Genomic DNA, 22,803 nt, shown 5'->3' with positions numbered 1-22,803 from the left:
CCATTTGCTTGGTAGATCTTCCTCCATCCCTTTATTTTGAGCCTATGTATGTCTCTGCATGTGAGATGGGTCTCAGCAGACTGATGGGTCTTGACTCTTTATCCAGTTTGCCAGTCTGTGTCTTTTAATTGGAGCATTTAGTCCATTTACATTTAAGGTTAATATTGTTATGTGTGAACTTGATCCTGCCATTATGATATTAACTGGTTATTTTGCTCGTTAGTTGATGCAGTTTCTTCCTAGCCTCGATGGTCTTTACATTTTGGCATGTTTTTGCAATGGCTGGTACCGGTTGTTCCTTTCCATGTTTAGGGCTTCTTTCAGGATCTCTTGTAAGGCAGGCCTGGTGGTGACAAAATCTCTAAGCATTTGCTTATCTGTAAAGGATTTTATTTCTCCTTCACTGATGAAACTTAGTTTGGCTGGATATGAAATTCTGGGTTTAAAATTCTTTTCTTTAAGAAAGTTGAATATTGGCCCCCACTCTCTTCTGGCTTGTAGAGTTTCTGCCGAGAGATCTGCTGTTAGTCTGATGGGCTTCCCTTTGTGGGTAACCCGACCTTTCTCTCTGGCTGCCCTTAAGATTTTTTCCTTCATTTCAACTTTGGTGAATCTGGCAATTATGTGTCTTGGAGTTGCTCTTCTGGAGGAGTATCTTTGTGGCGTTCTCTGTATTTCCTGAATTTGAATGTTGGCCTGCCCTACTAGGTTGGAGAAGTTCTCCTGGATGATATCCTGAAGAGTGTTTTCCAACTTGGTTCCATTTTCCCCCTCATTTTCAGGCACCCCAATCAGACGTAGATTTGGTCTTTTTACATAATCCCATACTTCTTGCAGGCTTTGTTCATTTCTTTTTCTTCTTTTTTCTTTTGGTTTCTCTTCTCGCTTCATTTCATTCATTTGATCCTCAATCGCTGATACTCTTTCTTCCAGTTGATCGAGTCGGTTACTGAAGCTTGTGCATTTCTCACGTATTTCTCGTGTCATGGTTTTCATCTCTGTCATTTCGTTTATGACCTTCTCTGCATTAATTAGTCTAGCTGTCAATTCTTCCACTCTTTTTTCAAGATTTTTAGTTTCTTTGCGCTGGGTACGTAATTCCTCCTTTAGCTCTGAGAAGTTTGATGGACTGAAGACTTCTCTCATCTCGTCAAAGTCATTCTCTGATCAGCTTCGATCCGTTGCTGGCGATGGGCTGCGCTCCGTTTGCAGGGGGAGATGCGCTCTTATTTTTTGAATTTCCAGCTTTTCTGCCCTGCTTTTTCCCCATCTTTGTGGTTTTATCTGTCTCTGGTCTTTGATGATGGTGACGTACTGATGGGGTTTTGGTATAGGTGTCCTTCCTGTTTGATAGTTTTCCTTCTGCCAGTCAGGACCCTCAGCTATAGGTCTGTTGGAGATTGCTTGAGGTCCACTCCAGACCCTGTTTGCCTGGGTATCAGCAGCAGAGGTTGCCAAAGATAGAATATTGCTGAACAGCGAGTGTACCTGTCTAATTCTTGCTTTGGAAGCTTCCTCTCAGGGGTGTACTCCACCCTGTGAGGTGTGGGGTGTCAGACTGCCCCTAGTGGTGGATGTCTCCTAGTTCGGCTACTCAGGGGTCAGGGATCCACTTGAGCAGGCAGTCTGTCCGTTCTCAGATCTCAACCTCCGTGTTGGGAGATCCTCTGCTCTCTTCAAAGCTGTCAGACAGAGTCGTTCGCGTCTGCTCAGGCCTCTGCTGCTTCCCCTGTTGTTTTTTTAGCTGTGCCCTGTCCCCAGAGGTGGAGTCTAGAGAGACAGGTAGGTTTCCTTGAGCTGCTGTGAGCTCCACCCAGTTTGAGCTTCCCAGCGGCTTTGTTTACCTACTTAAGCCTCAGCAATGGCGGGCGCCCCTCCCCCAGCCTCGCTGCTGCCTTGTGGTTAGATTGCCGCAGACTGCTGTGTTAGCAATGAGGGAGGCTCCATGGGCGTGGGACCCTCCCGGCCAGGTGAGGGATATATTCTTCTGGTGTGCCCGTTTGCTTAAAGCGCGGTATTGGGTGGGAGTTACCTGATTTTCCAGCTGTTGTGTGTCTCAGTTCCCCTGGCTAGGAAAAGGGATTCCCTTCCCCCTTGCGCTTCCTAGGTGAGGCGATGCCTCGCCCTCCTTCAGCTCTCACTGGTCAGGCTGCAGCAGCTGACCAGCACCGATTGTCCGGCGCTCCCTAGTGAGATGACCCCAGTACCTCAGTTGAAAATGCAGAAATCACCGGTCTTCTCTGTTGCTTGCACTGGGAGTTGGAGACTGGAGCTGTTCCTATTCGGCCATCTTGCCGTAATAGTTTACTTTCTTTCAGGCACAATATTTTCCTGGGTTTATCTTGTAGCTGTCCTTTGCAAGAATGGAATCATCCTTCCAAACTGTTCCTTTTTAAAAAATTATTATTATACTTTAAGTTCTGGGTTACATGTGCAGAGCATGCAGGTTTGTTACATAGGTATACACGTGCTGTGGTGGTTTGCTGCACCCGTCAACCCGTCATCTACATTAGGTGTTTCTCCGAATGCTCTCCCCTCCCTAGCTCCCTACTCCTCAACAGGCCCCGATATGTTATGTTCCCCTCCCTGTGTCCGTGTGTTCTCATTGTTCACCTCCCACTTATGAGTGAGAACATGCAGTGCCAAACTGTTTCTTTTAATGGAAATGGTTAGAGGCCAGAATTTTAACTCTAGCAGCGCTCATTGCCAATAAGTTGTCATTATGAGTTTTCATTATTAAGGAAAGCTTTTATTATCCTGCATAGATCTCATTTTCAGTTATGAAGACTATAATTGTCAACAGGGAAAATTATATATACAAGTAATGTCTTTTCTTTAAAAAATGCGTGAAATTTCTACAAAATTTCTTCTTTACCCTACCACTACTCCTTCTCCCACAACTTAAGTTTTTTTTAATGCTGTTTTCATACAAGAAAGGTTGAATATTTTATTATTTCCTTTTAATTGCCAGTTCTCTAAATAAGGAGTAAGTGCCTCAGTTACTCCAGGAGCATCCTGTGAGGCCGGCTTGAGCTTTTGTATGCTCAGCAACCCGCTTACTTCCCTTCTCTCTTCCATTCTTCTGCTGCTTTCCTTTCCTTTCCTTTCTTTTTTATGTAGCCTCTTTTGGTATTTGTGTGAACTCCTAGTTTGTAATAGGATAAATATGTTTTAACAAATTGTATTCAGTTTTATTCTTTGATGCTCAAAGTGTCCCCTCTTTGACCAGTGGGTATCCTTTCATATTAGCTTTTGTGTACTTTTGACATAACTTCATTAGTCCTTGATAGCTATCTAACTTTTGGCACAAAAATTATATAAAACTCCTCCTAAAGGTATTTCTTGCCTTTTCTTCCCAACTTCTGTGCATATCAAGAGGTGGTGGTAGCTTTTAAAAAGTGTTTTTTTAACCCTATAAAAGCATACTAATTTAAATATCCTTTTCCTTTGAATAATAGGATACCGCCCACCACCATTTTCAGAAAAGTTCTTTCTAGTAGTAATTGAGAAGGACAGCAATAATAACTCTATTCTGCATATGTGGCACCTTCATCTTAAATCTGTACAAGCATGTTTAGGTAAGTAATTATAGTTTCATACAGAGATGATACATAATAAATTCATTTTATAGAATATGCTTTACTTTGGTTAATTCTGTAAAATGAAGTTCCAGTAAACTGTAAATTGAGTTGCTGAATTATGTCTCTTCTAAACTTTTAATTACAAGGTCATAAATCATTAATGAAACTGGTTAATCCTAAAAAGTAGCCTATGGGCACATTAGACATATTGAAAAAAAAGAAAAGCTTGGTTTATTTTTTTCAGTGAATATTATTGAGTGCACATTATGACTGTTCTAGATGTCCATAGAACTAATATTATACTTTTTTGGTAATACACATTCCCATCCAATACACTGTACATCATCAGCTTTATCATCATTAAAAGAAGCAGAATTGGCCAGGCACGGTGGCTCATGCCTGTAATCCCAGCACTTTGGGAGACTGAGGTGGGCAGATCATCAGGTCAGGAGATCAAGACCATCCTGGCTAACATGGTGAAACCCCATCTCTACTAAAAATACAAAAAATTAGCCAGGCTTGATGGCGGGCACCTGTAGTCCCAGCTTACTCAGGAGGCTGAAGCAGGAGGATGGCATGAACCTGGAAGATGGAGGTTGCAGTGAGCTGAGATTGCGCCACTGCACTCCAGCCTGAGCGACAGAGCAGAGCAAGATTCCGTCTCAAAAAAAAAAAAAAAAAAGCAGAATTGCTGTTTGATAAAATATGATTGAGTGCCTGAGGCTTATAAGCAGAACTGTTTTTGTAGAACATTAAGAAATACAGGTTGGGCATGGTGGCTTATGCCTATAATCCCAGCACTTTGGGAGGCTAAGGCAGGATGATCGCTTGAGCCCAGGAATTCAAGATCAGCCTGGGCAATATAATGAGACTTCATCTCCACAAAAAAATAAAAAATTAGTCAAGTGTGGTGGCGTGTGCCTATACTTGGGAGGCTGAGATGGGCGGATTGCTTGAGCCCTTGAGGCAGAGGCTGCAATAAGCTGAGACTGCACCACTGCACTCCAGCCTAGATGACAAAGTGAGACCCTGTCTCAAAAAAAAAAAAAAAAAAAAAAAGAAACGCATTTGTGATTAAAAAATTATTTCAGCCATTCTTTTGCTGTACACATTTAGATTAATCTCTAAACAAATTGGGAAATCTGTAGTATGAAGCAAAGAAATTGATCATAGTTTTTTTTAAAAACAAACTTTTACTTTTTGAGAGATAATTGTTAAAATGAAGAACTGCATGGATAGCCATATCACATTGAATGTGCTTTAAACTGTTAACTCAAAATATTTGAGTTGTAATATTTTATTATTTCTTGTAATTATATTAGTTGATTTTATACAACTTCTTATACAACATTTAATACAGTGAAAGAATAATTTGTACTTTTTTGTTCATGTGTATTACACATTATCACATAACTTTGTAGGTAGCAGTTCTAACTGGGCCATGAATTGGCATTAGAAAAGCCAAATTATTTGACAGAACCTTTACCTTCACCTAGTTGAGCCTAATCTTCTTGAGGCACCAGGTATTTAAAAATTCTTTCAAAGCCTTTGGAGTTAATTTTTTGCATTATATGTTGTTTGATAGAAATGCAAGAGAAGGGATCTAAAACCAGTTCATCAGGAAGAGATTCACCCAGCAGAGAATATAGTAATTTCTAGAATTTGGCACAGAGATAGGAGTGACTCTCAAGAGATTTACAGAGGTAGTAACAGATCCTTGTGGGAGGACAGGAACTGTGTGATTTTGTTTGTCCCCACTGTTTATGAGGTGTGTGTCTCACTAAAGCCAGGGTTAGAGTTGAGTTGCTTGCCTACACTGTTTGTGACAGCAGTAGGTCACAGACAATGAGATTACAGTAGAGGCAAATAATGTACTCTTCTTAGCTGTGATAGAAAACATCCATCTTTTTGCTCTGATCTTTGCTGCAGATTTAACAGTGTGTCCTGCCATTCACATTTAATCCTTAAATTTACCACGGTAGTAAATATCCTGTTAGAGGATAAATAATTGGTTTAAATTTTGTTAGAGAAGGGAACATGTTGAGTACCTTCTGGGTGCCAGGTACTGAGACTGGTGCTTTATATATGTGAGATAGATATTATACCCAGTTTACTAATGGAGTAAGGGTAAGTAACTTGACCAAGACTCATTATATAGTTTGTCACAGAACCAAGTTTCAAAATCAGGCCTTGGTGACTCTAAAGTCTTTGCTTTTTTTTTCTGCTCTTATTTTCTTTCTTAGCATGAGATATATGTTAGAAAATAGCATGCTTCACAGGAAGAGAAATGACGTAGTTTTAACCTTACTTTGCTGGTGAAAAAGTAGCCAGAGATGGTGAAGTGCCTGGCCTAAGGAAACACATCTCATTAGTGATAGAGCCAGGAGTGGGACTCCTGTATTCTGACTATGGATTCAAGTTTGTAGTCTTATTTCATTTTACAAAAAAATGTTTTCATATTTCTTACTTAGTGGCCTACCAGTATAAGATAGATTGACATGTTTAACAGAAACAAAAGAGGATTGATTATTATTTATTAGATATTCTGGTGCTCCTTGAGATGTACAAGGCAATAACATATCATCCCTGCCTGTAGTGAATTTGTGGTCCAATGGGGAGAGACAGATACACAAATAAATAAATAAATATAGAGTATCTCTTATATGTCATGGAAGAACAGATAACTGAATCTTAGAGATTTATACTCATTGGAAGTTCTTTGGAAGATCAAGTCAATATGGCTTACAAAGGCAGTCAACTAATATTGTCTTAAATCTTCTTACAACTTTTACTTTTTGTGTTTATTCTTGAAATCATTCTCTGATTTGAGTACTTGATAGGAGGCTGCTAGTCTAATGTCTTCTTTGCCCCTAGCTAATTATAAGGCCTCAGGAAAATCACTAAGCTCTCTAAGTTTAAATTTCTTAATCTAAAAGTGAGGCAGTACATTGCTATTTCTTAAAGTTTGGTTCATGATCCATCTGTTTCAAAAACACCTGGGCTGCTTTACTGGGATCTACCCCATATCATCTAAATCCGTGTCTCTGTGGTTAGGCCTGGGAATTTGCGTGTTAACAAATTCCTCAAGCTTTTAATGTGTTTTAAAGGTTGTAAGCACTGGACTGTATAAGGGGTTTCTTTTAGCTTTTACATGTTGTGATTTTTCCTTGTCAGTCTCCCATGATGGAACTGATGCTAAGAAAGAGTAAAACTGTAAAAAAAAAAAAAAAAAAAAAAAGTAAGCTCAAGCAAACTAAGCAAAAGTTTGAAAATTGACCTTGTCTCCAAAGTAATTTTTTAAAAACATTTTATTGATGCATAATAATTATACATACTTCTGGGGTACATGTGATGTTTTTATACATGGATAGAATATGTAGTGATCGTATCAGGGTATTTAGGATATTCATTACCTTGAAGTTTATTGTTTCTTCGGGTTGGGAACATTTCAGATCTTCTAGCTCTTTTGAAATATATATTGTTGTTAACTGTAGTCATTCTACTGTGCTATCAAACAATAGAACTTATTTCTTCTGTCTAACTTTATGTTTGTACCTATTAAACAGTCTCTTTACCCACCAACAACCCTTCCCATTCTCTGGTGTCTATTATTCTATTATCTACCTCCATGAGATCCACTTTCTTAGCTCTCGCATGTGAGTAAGAGAGCAGGTGATATTTGTATTTCTGTGCCTGGCTTGTTTCACTTAACATAGTGACCTTTGGTTTCCAACTGTGTTGCTGCAAGTGACAGGATTTCATTCTTGTTTATAGCTGAATAGTATCCATTGTGTATATACCACATTTTCTTTATCCGTGTATTCACTGATGGATACTTAGGTTGATTTTATGTCTTGGCTGTTGTGAATAGTGCTACAATAAATGTAGGGGTGCAGTTATCCCTTTGATACACTGATTTCCTTTCCTTTGGATAAACACCTGGTAGTGAGATTGCTGAGTCATATGGTCCTTCTATTTTAAAAAGAATTCTCTTTTCTCTGTATCTTCACCTCCAAAATACTTTTAAGAAGCTATATTTCTTAAATAATAACAAAGTAATATTCTAGCTCATATTTATAGTAATGATATACATACATTTTGTAATTTTATAATTTATTTTTAAAGCTAAAGCTTCAGAAGGTGCTTCCTCTGAGAGTCTACTTTCAGTCCCTGGACAGAAGAATGTAGATTCTTCTCCAGAAACTTCTCCTAGTGTGAGCCCCATGCCACATTCTTCGTCAATTGCCAATCTTCAAACTGCCAGTAAACTTATTCTGAGTTCTAGACTGGTATATAGCCAACCCCTCGATCTCCCAGAATCAGTTGAAGTAATAAGAGCAACTCCTTCAGCAGGTAAGGTCATTTTAAGACTGCACAGTGGTAGCTCATAGTGATAAAATGTATGAACTCTTTAGTAGATAAAATAGATGAACTCTTCTGAAATATGTGCTATGATGACATTAAAATAAAGATTTATTTTCTTTTAATGATATGTCTAGATGTTTAGAAACATGTCTTTATTAGAAATAATTTCCTGACTGGGTGCAGTGGCTCACTTCTGTAATCCCAGCACTTTGGGAGGCTGAGGTGGGTGGATCACTTGAGGTCAGTAGTTCGAGACTACCCTGGCTAATATGGTGAAACCTTGTCTCTACTAAGAATACAAAAATTAGTTGGGCATGGTGGCATGCGCCTGTAATCCCAGCTGCTTGGGAAGCTGAGGCAGGAGAATTGCTTGAACTCGGGAGGTGGAGGTTGCAGTGAGCCGACATTGCACTATTGCACTCCAGCCTGGGCGGGCGACAGTGAGACTATACACACACACACACACACACACACACATTTCGTGTGATAAATGTAATCAGCTTGACAGAAAATAGTGTAAATTTTTACTATTTTGTGTGTTTTTTTTTTGAGACGGAGTCTCGCTCTGTCGCCCAGGCTGGGAGTGCAGTGGTGCTATCTTGGCTCACTGCAAGCTCCCCTCCTGGGTTCACACCCATTCTCCTGCCTCAGCCTCCCGAATAACTGGGACTTCAGGAGCATGCCACCATGCCCGGCTGATTTTTTTGTGTTTTTAGTAGAGACGGGGTTTCACCATGTTAGCCAGGATGGTCTCGATCTCCTGACCTCATGATCCACCCGCCTTGGCCTCCCAAAGTGCTGGGATTACAGGTGTGAGCCACTATGCCCGGCCAAAATAGTGTAAATATTTTAATGTGAGGTGTCTTGCCAATACTTTGGAATATCATGATAGTAAAAATTTTAAAGAACAAATTCATTTGTAAACCACTGAGGCTTTTTTTTTTTTTAATTAAGACTTTTCATTCACATTGTGGTAATCATATCTCACTTTTATTAAGAATGTTTGAACAAGGGTTGGCAGATACTCTGAGGAAAAATGTAGGATAAAAGATTATAGTTCGGCTGGTCTGGAATGATACCGACTTTAGCAAGATAGATAACATATTTGGAGGGCAAGACTGGCAGCTATATTTAAAGTGATCTGCTACTTATAGAATCTTAGTTGGGGAGTTTCTAGAATAGTGTTTTTGGGAAACCAAAATTGGAGGTTCAGGGCTGTTAATATTACTGGTGGATGATATTCAGTAAGGGTGTTTTCTCATTCATCCCCAAGAGGTTTGCATTTACAGTTGGAAAGATCATGTTGAGAAGAGTGTATTCTGGGCTTTTGTGGCGGGTGCAGATCTAGGCCAATTTGTTAATCTTTCAAAATATTTGAAAGGTTTGGGTTATACTCAAGTTTATTGGAGTTCGTGATAATAAATTATATTTTACAGAGGCCTTATAAAATGTCTTATTTGACAATAATATTCTAGGGGAAACAGTAACTGATCCCAGTTATTTAGATGGAACAGGCTCAGGTGATTAATTAATTAAGTAGCTTTCCCACTGTTAATGAAATTATTGATGGATTGAAACTGAGATCCAGATCTTCTGGCCTCAGATCTTAATCTCTATATCCCCTTGTCTTACAGTTGACAACAGATGTACCTTGTTAGTCTTTGGCAGTCAGGAATAGATAAGAGGGTTTTGGTTCAGTGCTAAGAGAGGATGAATTAAACTTGGTAAAATGGGTAAGATCTATTGGTTTGTTTTGCTGTCTGAAACAAAATTTAATGTACCATCTGGGGTCTGGATTATTTGAGGGAGGGTTAGGGGCATTTGAAAGGCAAATTGTAAAGCTCAGTCAAGTATTCATGATGAAAATGATTAAATATATAGTATGAAAGTCTAGGGAGGCATGTTGTGAAGGTAAATTTAAATATCAGAAACACATTAAGGGTTGACTTATTTCAGTGCTTTTGAGTTTTATTTTAATTAAATGGTTGCCTCATTTAAACTTAATTGCCTAAAAACAAATTAAGTGATTATTATTGCATACCTTGATTTCACTGATGGGCTCTTCAAGACCTTTATAGATGCGTTGGCCAATGTACATTTAGTGGGATACTAGTTAAGAGGAAGACTGCTGAGTTATTCTGAAGAAGCTCATAGTGACTTTGAATTGATCACATTCCAGAATTTGATTATAACCATATTATTTTGTGGCTTTAGTATTATTATTATAACTAACTTTGCTTTTTCTTTTTTAAGGCCATCTGAGCTCTTCTTCAATTTATCCAGTGTGCCTTGCACCTTATTTAGTGGTTACAACTTGTTCTGACAATAAAGTACGCTTCTGGAAATGTTGTATGGAAACCAACCCAGACTGTAATAAAAGTGATGAGAAAGAAATTTATCACTGGAAGAGATGGCCTTTGATGAATGATGAAGGAGAAGATAATAGCAGTACAGTGAGCATCGTGGGAAGACCAGTTGCTGTTAGCTGTTCATACACAGGTCGCCTTGCAGTGGCTTATAAGCAACCTATCCACCATAATGGTTTTATTTCTAAAGAATTTTCCATGCATGTTTGTATATTTGAATGTGAATCTACAGGAGGATCAGAGTGGGTTTTAGAACAAACAATTCATCTTGATGATTTGGTTAAGGTTGGGAGTGTACTTGATTCAAGGGTCAGCGTCGACAGTAATCTGTTTGTATATAGCAAGTCAGATGCACTCTTGAGCAAGGATAGATATCTTATTCCGAATATCAAACATTTAGTACATTTGGACTGGGTATCAAAAGAAGATGGCTCCCACATTCTTACAGTGGGGGTCGGTGCTAATATCTTCATGTATGGAAGGCTTTCAGGAATTGTGACTGAGCAAACCAACAGTAAGGATGGAGTAGCTGTCATTACTTTACCACTAGGTGGTAGTATCAAGCAAGGGGTTAGGTCAAGATGGGTTCTTCTTAGATCTATAGACTTGGTATCTTCCGTTGATGGTACTCCTTCACTGCCTGTTTCTCTCTCTTGGGTAAGAGATGGGATATTGGTGGTAGGAATGGATTGTGAAATGCATGTATATGCACAGTGGAAGCATGCTGTCAAATTTGGAGACACTGAAGCTGATAGTCCGAATGCAGAAGAGGCAGCAATGCAAGATCATTTGACCTTTAAATCTAATATGCTGGCAAGAAAAAGTATTGTTGAAGGAACAGCTATTTCTGATGATGTTTTTTGTTCACCAACTGTAATTCAAGATGGTGGCTTATTTGAGGCTGCACATGTACTTTCCCCTACTCTTCCACAGTATCATCCAACTCAGCTGTTAGAATTGATGGATTTAGGGAAAGTGCGAAGGGCTAAAGCCATTCTCTCTCATTTAGTAAAGTGTATTGCAGGTGAAGTAGCAATAGTTAGAGATGCTGATGCTGGAGAAGGAACTAAGCGACATCTTTCTCGAACTATTAGTGTAAGCGGCAGTACAGCAAAGGAAACAGTCACCGTAGGAAAAGATGGTACTCGAGATTATACTGAGATAGATTCTATCCCTCCACTCCCACTATATGCATTACTTGCTGCAGATCAAGATATATCGTACAGAATTTCAGAAGAAAGTACAAAGATACCACAGAGCTATGAAGATCAGACAGTAAGTCAACCAGAGGATCAGTATTCAGAGCTGTTTCAAATCCAGGATATAACAACGGATGATATTGATTTAGAGCCCGAAAAGAGAGAAAACAAATCAAAAGTAATAAATCTTTCTCAGTATGGACCAGCTTACTTTGGCCAAGAACATGCAAGGGTACTTTCAAGTCATCTTATGCACTCAAGTCTACCAGGCCTTACCCGTTTGGAGCAGATGTTCCTTGTAGCTTTGGCTGATACAGTGGCTACTACCAGTACTGAGCTTGATGAAAGCAGAGATAAGAGTTGCTCAGGTAAATATTCTCACTAAAAATGGATAAAGTTGTACCTAATAGAAATGTTTATATTATCTATATACTGACTCATTTATTGAATTGTAGTCTCAACTTTCAAACTTGGCAGGGAAAAGACCTCCTTAATAGGCAATTACTATTATATAATATGCTCAGAAAAGACAGTTGAGGCAGGCATATGAATGCACAGATTTGTGAGATCCATGTGCATTCTCTCATGAGTTTTTACACTGAAACCTTTGTGTCATTTTTGATTTATAATCTCTTGTTTTTTGTGTGTGTTTGGGTGGGTTTTTTGTTTTTCTGTTTTTTTGAGACAGGGTCTTGCTCTGTTGTCCAGGCTGGAGTTGAGTGGCGCAGTCACGGGTCACTGTAGCCTTAACCTCTCAGGCTCAAGTAATCTTCCCACCTCAGTCTCCTGAATAGCTGGGACCACAGGTGTGCACCACCATGGGGGCCCAGCTAATTTCTTTTTATTTTTTTGTAGGGACTGGGTCTCCTTACTTTGCCGAGGCTAGTCTCAAACTCCTGAGCTCAAGCAGTCCTCCTGCCTTGGCCTCCCACAGTGCTGGGATTATAAGTATGAGTCACCGTGGACTGGCCAAGTCTCTCGTTTTTTTAAAACAGATTGATCCCTATGATTTTTCCTTTGATAATAACAGCCCATTTGTTAATGTTACTTGGAATCATGAGGCTTATTGGGACCTCATGGGCTCAACTTGTTGGTCTTCCCATTTCTAGCCATAAACAACTTTTTACAATTACCTAATTTTCTCCAAAAAGTCTCTTCAGAGAGGTTTCCTTATAGTTAATGTCATATGTATTTTGCCTAATTCATTCTGTAACTAGAAAATTTTTGGCTACTTCCTGGAACTAGATTGCATTCTCTTTTATGCACATAGTTCAGGGTAATGGTATCGATTGTAAATGATAGCAGGGGCAAAGGAAACTGAAAATTAATGATCAAAATTTCATTAATTCAAAAATATTGTGGAGGAGTGAAAAATGGCTGTGTTTCAGGCATTTTCTTTATCATATTTAATTATCACAATCTTCTAGCAGATAGCTATTATTATGTTTAACTTTATAGATGAAGACACTGATCCTTAAGAAATTAAGGGACTCACCTGAGTTCACATAGGCATTAAGGAGTAGAAGTGGGGTTCATATGTGGATAAATTATTGACTCAAAGCCTGTACCCTTTTAACTATTGCATAATTTCCAGATTTGTGGGAGAAAGGCAGCTGGAAAATATCTCTTCATGTAGATTTACATCCCTATAGTATATTCCCCAAAGTTTTCTCCTCTGCAGGTTAAAGTAACTAGAGACCTAGGGTTTTGCCTATGACTTATTTTCTCACTATTAATTGGAAAAGAAAAATCTTAACCATTATGAGGTTGTATGCAGTTGAGTGAGTTCTTCCCAGAACAACCTTAAGCTTGTGTTGTATGTTTAATATATATTAGTTTTTACTGTGGGACATTAAGAAAGTAGGCATGCCATAATTTGTAAAAAAAATAGTTTACACTTTCTAATACAAAAGTATATCATTGGCTAAAGCAATATAGAAATAGTGTATCCTGGACACAGTGGACATTCATGAGGTAATAAGGCAGGAATGAATGTCTCCATTTTACAGGTGGGAAACCGAAGGTCAGAGATTAAATGAGTTACACATCTCAGTAAATGGATTCTAAGTAAATGAGTTCTTCCACTTGTTTCGGTGAGACAACGTAGTCATTCTTGACTCTGCTTTCTCTCATACCTCATATCCAGTTCATTGGCAAATGCTGTCAGTTCTATTAATATCCAGAATCCAACAATCAATTATCATTACCTCTGCAGTTACTACTCTGGTCCAAGTCCCTGTCATCTCCTAACTGCTTTATTCTTGTTACCTCCGTCTGTTCTTTGCTTATGAACCAGTGATTCCTTTAAAACCAAATCACATTAAATCTCTCCTTTGCTCAACATAAACCAGTGCCTTCCTGTCTCACTTTAGAATAAAAGTTAAGAGCCTTAAAGTGGCCTAAAAGAGCACACAATCTGTGCTCATTTCTGCTCTATTAGAATGCTCTTCTTCCAGATTCACGCATGGCTCATTCCTTTACTTCCTCAAATTGCTGCTGGCATGTCATCTTACTGGAGAGTTCTTTCCTGGCCATACTGTATGAAATAGAACTCTCTCACTCTAGCATTCCCTATCTCTCAGTCCTGCTTTATTTCCCTTCGTAGCATTAATTTCCACATATTATTTGTTTATTGTTTGTCTCTACCTCCTAAAATATGATCCCCAAGAGAGTAGGGACTTTGCCTTATTCACTGCTGAATTCCCAGTACCTGAAGAGTTCCTCACATGTAATAGATGCTTGATTTGTTGAATGAATAAATGGACGAATGAGCATGGTGGCTCACACCTTTAATGGCAGCACTTTGGGAGGCTTAGGTGGGAGGATTGCTTGAGGCCAGGACTTTTAGACCATCTTGGGCAACATAGCAAGATCCTATGTCTATAAATAAATAAATAGGTAGATATTAGGTTGGTGCAAAAGTAATGGCAAAACTGCAAATACTTTTGCACCAACCTAATAGCTATCTATCTAGCCAAATAAATAGATAGATGGATAGATGGATGGATTGATATAGGTAATGAAAAGCAGAACTTGGGCTTGATCTTTGGCCATTTAAAAGTTTTTGGTTTTTTTTTCTGGAAAATATTATTTGATTGTATAATGTTTGAGTACTTCTGAAGTGTCAGTTATTGGGCTAGGTGCTGTCAGTATTTTTGCTTTGCTTTCATCCAGCAGTGGCTATAGTTTTGGTTACACTTGCCACACCTTCATACTTCAACTAAGTGGAATTCATTTGTATAAATTGTGGAATCAAGGTGAAGATTCAGCCTAACCATGTAACACTAACTAGCTAGGGGATTCAAATTTTAAATCTTTGGTAGTACGATATTTCAGTTAATTTAACCATGGTAGAAAATATTACCTGTTTAAATATATAACATGATTTCACATCAGTTATGTAATTTCCATTACATCTCATCGGAATTCGTGTAGAAAATATTATTAAAAGTTGTACCTAACATACTATAGTTAATATATTTTTTATTGGATTTCAAGATGTCTTTCATTTATTATGTCACTATAAATGCTCTTGTTATCTGTTCTAATAGTTAATTATATTTCCCCAAATCATTTTTCTTTTAAGAGTTTTAGTAGTCACATATTTTTTTTTGTAAAGATATGATTTTTTTGTAAAAACGTTAAAGTGTTCAGGAAGGAATACACTAAAAATATCTTATGTGTTTTATATAAATTATGGCTAAGTTTAATGTTTGTTTTATAGCTTATCAATTTGTGGCCTCTTGCATTCCTTTTTCCTTAAACGTATTTCCTGTTTAAATTACAGGAAGAGATACATTAGATGAGTGTGGTTTGAGATATTTGTTAGCTATGCGCCTACACACATGCCTTTTGACATCTCTGCCTCCCTTATACCGAGTGCAGCTACTTCATCAAGGTAATTCACTCACTGAAGCTTTGCACAACTTTTACTTAATATTGGAGCGGTGGGGTTTTTTGCATTTGTGTGTAAACATTAGGTAAGTCATTACGTGCATACCTATCACTGGCCTTAAGATCTTTCTGTCACATAGTACCCACTTACCATTTTTCTGTGCATCCTTCAGCTCTATTCTGTGACTTAACTCATCTAACTAAATTTCTTAGAATTTATTTACTAAAGTAGTAGCTTAGGGGGTACATGTGGTATGCCTGAGGTGGTAACCCAAAGTGGCTCTCTGCAGATTAGCCCTAAATATCTTGATGTCTTTTCTTTGAAAAATTGTGTAAGCTTTGCTCTGTGATATGTTTTTGTATTTATTTTAATGTAAGCATTATGTTCTAGTTATTTGCCAGCAAGTAAAGTTGATGATTCAGGAAGATCTGCCATATTGATAACAGTGGATTTGCATATTTCAAGCATACTGCCACACCTGATTTGAGACCTGAGGATTTATATCAGCCTTGTTATTACAGATTAAAAAATTGAAACCATAGAATTAAAAGTGACCTGCCCAGGATACAGGACTATTTATTAGAAGATTTGGAGTTCGAATCCCAGTCCAGAGCTCGTTTCATTGGACCATATTTCTTTTGAAACCAACATCTTGGAAAGAGTCCCATAATATATGTCTTAGTATTACAGAACCTAGAATACTAGGCTTGATAGACTGTTATTCCTACCCATGACACTTATACCCTTTAACCTATGAATGTTCTTTGAAAACATAACTTTAAATAGCCATCTGAAATTCTGTGTCTAAACTGTATTTTATCTACCAAATCCTTTATTTTTGAAATAGATTTTGCTGAAGTTTTTTTTCTATTTGAATTGTCACTGTAATGAATAACCTTGTAATTTGGCGTGTAAGTATTTACATTCCTGTTTATTTCCTCATGCTAGTTTCTAGCAGTGGAATTACTGAATCAAAAGGCGTGAAAATTATTCACTCTTGATAAGATAAGTATCATGAAAATGCCCTTCAGAAATACTACGCTCATTTACATTCCCAGAAGTTTGTATACACTTACTGTGTACCCACAGAAATTGAAAACAAAAAATTATTAAAAATGTGAAATAAAAAAGTTTGATGATGCCAAAACTAACCCATTGCCCACATTTGATATTAATATTTTAAGCAATCTATGCCATTTGGATAGATTTTTAAAATGGTATCTCCGTGTTCTCTTAAATTTAATTTTGGGTGATAGTCAAGTGGTATTGAATCAATTAATGACAATTTTGTACATTTCCTAGGGCAATCTAAAACACTTCAAATTTCTAAAGCTTTGTCGAATTCCATTTTCCCTTCTGCTACAGTTAAAGCATGGGCGATGAGAAATGACTGGTGTTGTAGGTGATGGTCCTGGGACCAGTTTTCAGGGAAAAATTAAGTAGCCAGTATGTAGATAGAAAAGCTGAGAAGAGCAGAGGTAAACTGCAGAGAATAGCCTGCCATTGGTAGGTAAATAAAAGGAAGTGCCTGTTGGTGCCCCTGTTCGTTTTCTTCCCTAATAACTTTTTTCACCTCTGCAAGTTTTCAAATACATTCACGGCTCTTAATCTTGCTTTCTGAACCTAATTCTTCTGACATGTCTGTGTGTATTTTTGTTTTGTTTCTTCTTATACCAAAATTTTAATTAATTTAAGGATATAGAATGTAATATGCTATGTATTATTTTATATTATAAATTTTATATCAGCAAATTATGCATTTTGTGTTGCTGTATATTAGTTTCTAAAGCAGAATATCAATTATATGATACAGTAAGTCTCTCTTACAGCAGAGATTTAAATAGTGAAAAAATTAGTCTGCCTTTCAGGTTATAAAAAACTAAATTGATTTTATTAATTTTGTCCAGTGTTTTCCCCTAAATTTATAGTGGCAGCCAAGACATGTTGCATTAGTTTTGTGGTATGATTACAAACACAGTTGTTATATGAGTGTTGGCAATGGGAAATATAAGAGAGTTAAGATTGTTATTCAAAATAATCATAATAGTTTTTTGTTTTTTACTTTCTAAAGGAATTATAGTGAAGCAGTAATTATTAGAAAAGCTTTAAACTGCATACAAAAATCTATATAGTAGTTGATAATGAAAAAAATTATGTGTAACAATATTGATACTTAATAGCACTGAGAGACCTGTGTTGTAATGTGACTTTCATTGACCTGAGACATTTCTTTATTTCTAAAATGAGTTCATAGAGATGGCTACTTGGACTAGTTTGGCTTCTTTCCAGGGCTTCCCAGAGTTCTTCCCAGAATTCCCATTATTCATTACCATTCTGCGTGGTTCACATTCATTATGTTTTGTTTTTACCTGCTCTAAGTCGAATTTCAGTAAGAGTGTTATTAATAATTGAACTGTTGATAAATCCATTAGTACTTGGAAGTCTAATAGCATCAGTAAAGATTTTGTTGTCTCTATAAATAGCCTAGATCTCTGTCAGTCTTCTCCCAGGAGGAAAAAAAACAAACCCAAAACAAAAAACAATGTTCATCAAAAAGCATCAGTATTAGGCACTTTACTTTTAACTGAAGGCACTAAAAGCAGAGGAATGTACATCATGATTGCAACTTACCCTTATTATTTTCTGGAACTCTCATGAAGTTTAGAGCTTGCTTTGAAGTGATATTTAGCTCCATGGGTAGAGAGAAGAATGGGGTAGTGGTGCTAGAATCGACATCCAGGCCGGTGAGCCAAGTGCTTTTGACTTGATGAACGAAGCTTTCACCACGCTTTCCTTCCCCTGGGCTCTTGTCGGGGACAACACACCTTGTGTCCTCTTGGGCAGGCCAGATTCACAGGTCCTCGTGACAGAGAAACCTGGAATCAGGCCTGGGCCCTACACTCTTAGTTGTGTGAGCTTGGGCAGCTCTTATGACCTCTTGATAAATTTGGTGTGCCATACGTGTGAATGGCCTGATATTCAAATATTTTTCTTTCTAATGATTAAGTTTTAGTGTCCCTATTTTTGTAGGGGAAACAAAAACAAATTTTGGATTTTGTGTATCACATTATTGATCTTGTATTCAGAAACTTACAGTATAAAGTCCTGAATCGATGACAGACTGCCTTTCATTCTTTCTTTCTGCTTCAAAATTCTTTCCAAAACGAATGCGTATGTGACTGCATGAAAAATTGTTTTTCTTCTTATTTGATACAATTATGAAGGTTATTATTTTATATTTCCAATTTAGGTGTGTCTACATGCCATTTTGCCTGGGCTTTTCATTCTGAGGCTGAAGAAGAACTGATTAATATGATTCCAGCAATTCAGAGAGGGGACCCCCAGTGGTCTGAATTAAGAGCTATGGGAATAGGGTGGTGGGTGAGGAACATTAACACGCTTCGAAGATGCATTGAAAAGGTAACTTTTTTTTTAGTGGATTTTGAGTTATATTAAAAAAAAAAAAAACTTTTCCTAAAGAAAAAAAGATACTATCTCCCAGAAAACCTGTAGTGGGAAATTTGTTTGTCTGTCTTGAGGTCTTGAGATTTTTTTTTTTTTGGAGATGGAATTTCGCTCTTGTCGCCTAGGCTGGAGTGCAATGGCGTGATCTTGGCTCACTGCAACCTCTGCCTCCTGGGTTCAAGCGATTTTCCTGCCTCAGCCTCCCGAGTAACTGGGACTACAGGCATGTGCCACCACACTCAGCTAATTTTTGTATTTTTAGTAGAGACAGGGTTTCACCCATGTTGGCCAGGATGGTCTCGAATCCATGACCTCAGGTGATCTGCTCTCCTCGGCCTCCCAAATGGCTGGGATTACAGATGTGAGCCACCATGACTGGTGAGACTTTTTAAAGTTTCTGGAGATTATAAAAACTTGACCTTCATAAAACATCCATGCAGTATGATATTGTGTCTTTCTGTATAGGCTGAATTTATAATATATCCGTGGAATAATAATATTTTCTGTTATTAATTGAGGTGTGCTCTAGTTTAAGAAAATGCAAAAATCTAAATTTAGAAAGTAAACTTGAGTTCTTGTTTGTTATTTACATTACAAATTAAAAAACTTTTTATACAAAGGACTCTCTGCATTACTAGTTTAATAAGTAGCAAACGTTCTTTGCATGCTTGAAATCTCATTGGATAAAAACAGTTTTGATTTGTATGTACTTGAAGAACATATCTGTGGCAGCAAGTGAAATGGCTGTAAAAGTTTTTAGGGCAGGTTTTTGGAGTCAGTTTTCTGGTAGATTCCTTTTAGGAAAAAAAAAATTCAGTTCAGCTCTCTACCAGGGTTGGTGCCAGTTGCTTTTCATAAATAATTCCATGATTATGTTCTAATCAACCCCATGTCGTCATTTCCATTTTACACATAATGGAACTAAGATTCAGAGAGGCTGGGTAACAAGCCCAAACTCCAGTCATTTATAAATGTTAGATTTAGCCTGTGCCCTTTCTACTTTAGCAGGATTAGGAAAGTGGAATTCTCATTCATATTTTCCTTTTAGTCCTTTGGAATTCCCTGGAGTACAATCAGCGGTACTATATTTGTGAAGTATGAATTTGTTTCTCTGAAGGATGCCAAGACCTTTTCCTGATTAATTCCTTAATAGTAGTTCCCCAAAGAAGACTCAGCTGGTAAACTTATGTAGAATGCATATTCTCCATCTCATAACCAGAGATTTTAATTTGGTAGGTTAGTGGTAAGGCTGAGGTTTCTTCATCTTGATCAGCATCCCATGATTCTGGTGTGTATGGTTGTCAGATCACAGTTTTAAATGTGAGTCTAAAAGTATTATTTTTCTGTTACATGTAAGGCTACCGACAAAATACCCGTATTTCTTTTCTAAAATAAGCACAGATATAAGAAGGAATTCATTCCTGCACCAACTAAAAAATGTGATTTCTGATGTATAGGAAAAGTTAATTGTTAAAGAATATAAATGATACAGTATCTACATTAAAGTTTTTATATTCCAAAGCACTGGATAAAAGAGGACATATTTTAACTGAATTGTTTCAGATGTATCCCACAAAGATTTTACTTCTTGTCAACATGTGTCTTGTCATTATAATTATCTGTGATAATATACACATGATTTATTTCCGCAAGTAATTTATTTCTTAAAATTAAATCAAAGGGATATGTACATTTTCTGCCTTGAAATGTATATTATAAATCACCTGAATACAAATAAAATTCCTCTAAAACTGATGGAGCATATTGAAGCACTAAGTTAAATGATAGGGGGCAGAGAACAATTAAAAGGGGGAAGGGAAAAGAGCATTGAGAGTAAAAGGTTTTCTTTTTTTCCTTTTTTTTTTTTTTTTTTCCGAGATGGAGTCTCACTCTGTCACCCAGGCTGGAGTGCAGTGGCGTGATCTTGGCTCACTGCAACCTCCTCCTCCCGGGTTGAAGCAATTCTCCCACCCAGCCTCCGAGTAGTTGGGACTACAGGTGTGCGCCACCACGCCTGGCTAATTTTTGTATTATTAGTAGAGATGGGGTTTCACCACGTTGGCCAGACTGCCCTCGAACTCCTGACCTCAAGTGATCTGCTTGTCTCGGCCTCCCAAAATGCTGGGATTACAGGCATGAACCATGCACCCGGCCCAAGAGTAAAGCATTTTCGTGATGTAATTTTAGGTGTCTTTTCCCTTTTTCCCATACCTTACTATTATAGCTTCCTGCTTTGCCATCAATGTGAGCTAATTAGTAAAGCATCCACTGTTTTTTTGTCATTATGCCTTTCAGCTTAATGATTTGCAGAGGCTGTATCTCAGCATCCTGGAAAAATCAGATATGGCCTATATGTTCTTATGTTTAAGACAGTATGATTACATACGGTATAACATGTTGAATTTTCAAGAAAAAGCTCACGTCTATTGAATATTCTGCCTTCTTTATTGCTTTCTATGTTAGTTTCAGTTCTATGTGGGTTCTATTCCCTTTTCTAACCCTTACTGTGTGACTGTAGGCAATTCACTTAACCTTTCTGTCTCAGTCACTTCATCTGTAAAATGGGGATAATGATAGAACCTCATGGTTTGTAGTGATGCAATAAGATAACAAAAGGTGCATAGACTCGTGCCCAGTACATGGTAAATAGTCAATAAGTGCTGGCTGTAATTATGATTTTTACCATAATTACTGGCTTGCAAATGGTTATCTCTAGGAGCGTGTATTAATATTATAACCTACTGGAGATTGTGAAACAGAACCAACTTTTTCTGTCTCTACAGTTTCTATCAGCCATGGAAGTAGCAGGGAAACATTGTTGATTAATTGATTGTAATTCTTTTGTCAAATTATTAATTTAATATTTTATTTATCATTTAGGTTGCCAAAGCTTCTTTTCAAAGGAACAATGATGCCTTAGATGCTGCACTATTCTACCTTTCAATGAAGAAGAAAGCAGTAGTGTGGGGTCTGTTTAGGTAAGTTGCCTTGACACTTAACGTGATTCAACAGAATGAAGATTGTGCTGTGAGTAAGAAACCTAATGCTTTTGAAAATAATTAGGTGTATGAGCTTCATCAAATCAACTTCTATGCGACTTGGTTCCTTTAGCTGAAAAAAAAGGGTAAAATATATTTTCAGCTTAATCTAAGGGATGGGATGTTTTAAAAGTTGATAAAAGCACTTTGCAAAGTAAAAAATGCTTTCGTTTCCTATTTATGTATACATAAGGCGTTGATATTCCTTATTAGAAGAAGTGAAGAGATGCTTGATAACAAATGCCTGTTCTTCTTTTAGATTTATGTTTGAGGTTTTTATATTATATTTTTATACATTTTGTAGAACATTTTAAATTTGGTTTAACCACTTTATGTTTCTGCTTGGTTCCCAGGTCACAGCATGATGAAAAAATGACAACATTTTTCAGCCACAACTTTAATGAAGATAGATGGCGAAAAGCTGCTTTGAAAAATGCTTTTTCCTTACTTGGAAAACAACGCTTTGAACAATCAGCCGCTTTTTTCTTGCTAGCGGGTTCATTGAAAGATGCCATAGAGGTATAAATAAGAAAACACACTGTATAATACTTGTAAAAGATTGAAAACCTGAGAAGGTTGTAGAGGAGGTCGTAACTTTTGGTCATATGTTTGTAAGGACACAGAATAACTACAAAGGTTGCTGTACTTAAAATAGTGGCCCTGTGGTAACAGAAAATATGAAACAAATGAAAAATTTCAGGCTGGGCATGGTGGCTCTCGCCTGTAATCCCAGCTCTTTGGGAGGCCGAGGAGGGTGGATCACCTGAGGTCAGGAGTTCAAGACCAGCCTGGCCAACATGGCAAAACTCTGTCTCCACTAAAAATACAAAAATTAACCAGGTGTGGTGGCACACACCTATAGTCCCAGCTACTTGGGAGGCTGAGGCAAGAGAA

At 37.5% G+C, this 22,803-nt stretch overlaps 1 protein-coding gene across 4 annotated transcripts in view; it reads left to right on the top strand.

Moving 5' to 3' along the window:
- Positions 1 to 22,803, top strand: part of DMXL2 (Dmx like 2) — a 187,634-nt gene that overhangs the window by 118,952 nt on the left and 45,879 nt on the right. For all 4 annotated transcript variants that reach the window (XR_004057317.1, XR_004057318.1, XM_030930656.1 and 1 more), the window contains exons 16-22: positions 3,459 to 3,578; positions 7,707 to 7,934; positions 10,200 to 11,879; positions 15,299 to 15,409; positions 18,657 to 18,826; positions 21,752 to 21,849; positions 22,263 to 22,428. Coding sequence is in view for 2 of the 4 variants with exons in the window: in XM_030930656.1 (XP_030786516.1) it covers positions 3,459 to 3,578; positions 7,707 to 7,934; positions 10,200 to 11,879; positions 15,299 to 15,409; positions 18,657 to 18,826; positions 21,752 to 21,849; positions 22,263 to 22,428 (2,573 nt within the window). In the remaining 2 variants the exon portion in view is untranslated. The remainder of the gene's footprint in view (positions 1 to 3,458; positions 3,579 to 7,706; positions 7,935 to 10,199; positions 11,880 to 15,298; positions 15,410 to 18,656; positions 18,827 to 21,751; positions 21,850 to 22,262; positions 22,429 to 22,803) is intronic.

Source organism: Rhinopithecus roxellana, chromosome 5 (assembly GCF_007565055.1).
Source record: "Rhinopithecus roxellana isolate Shanxi Qingling chromosome 5, ASM756505v1, whole genome shotgun sequence".
Lineage (NCBI taxonomy): Eukaryota > Metazoa > Chordata > Mammalia > Primates > Cercopithecidae > Rhinopithecus > Rhinopithecus roxellana.
This window is presented reverse-complemented; position numbering and strand designations above follow the sequence as displayed.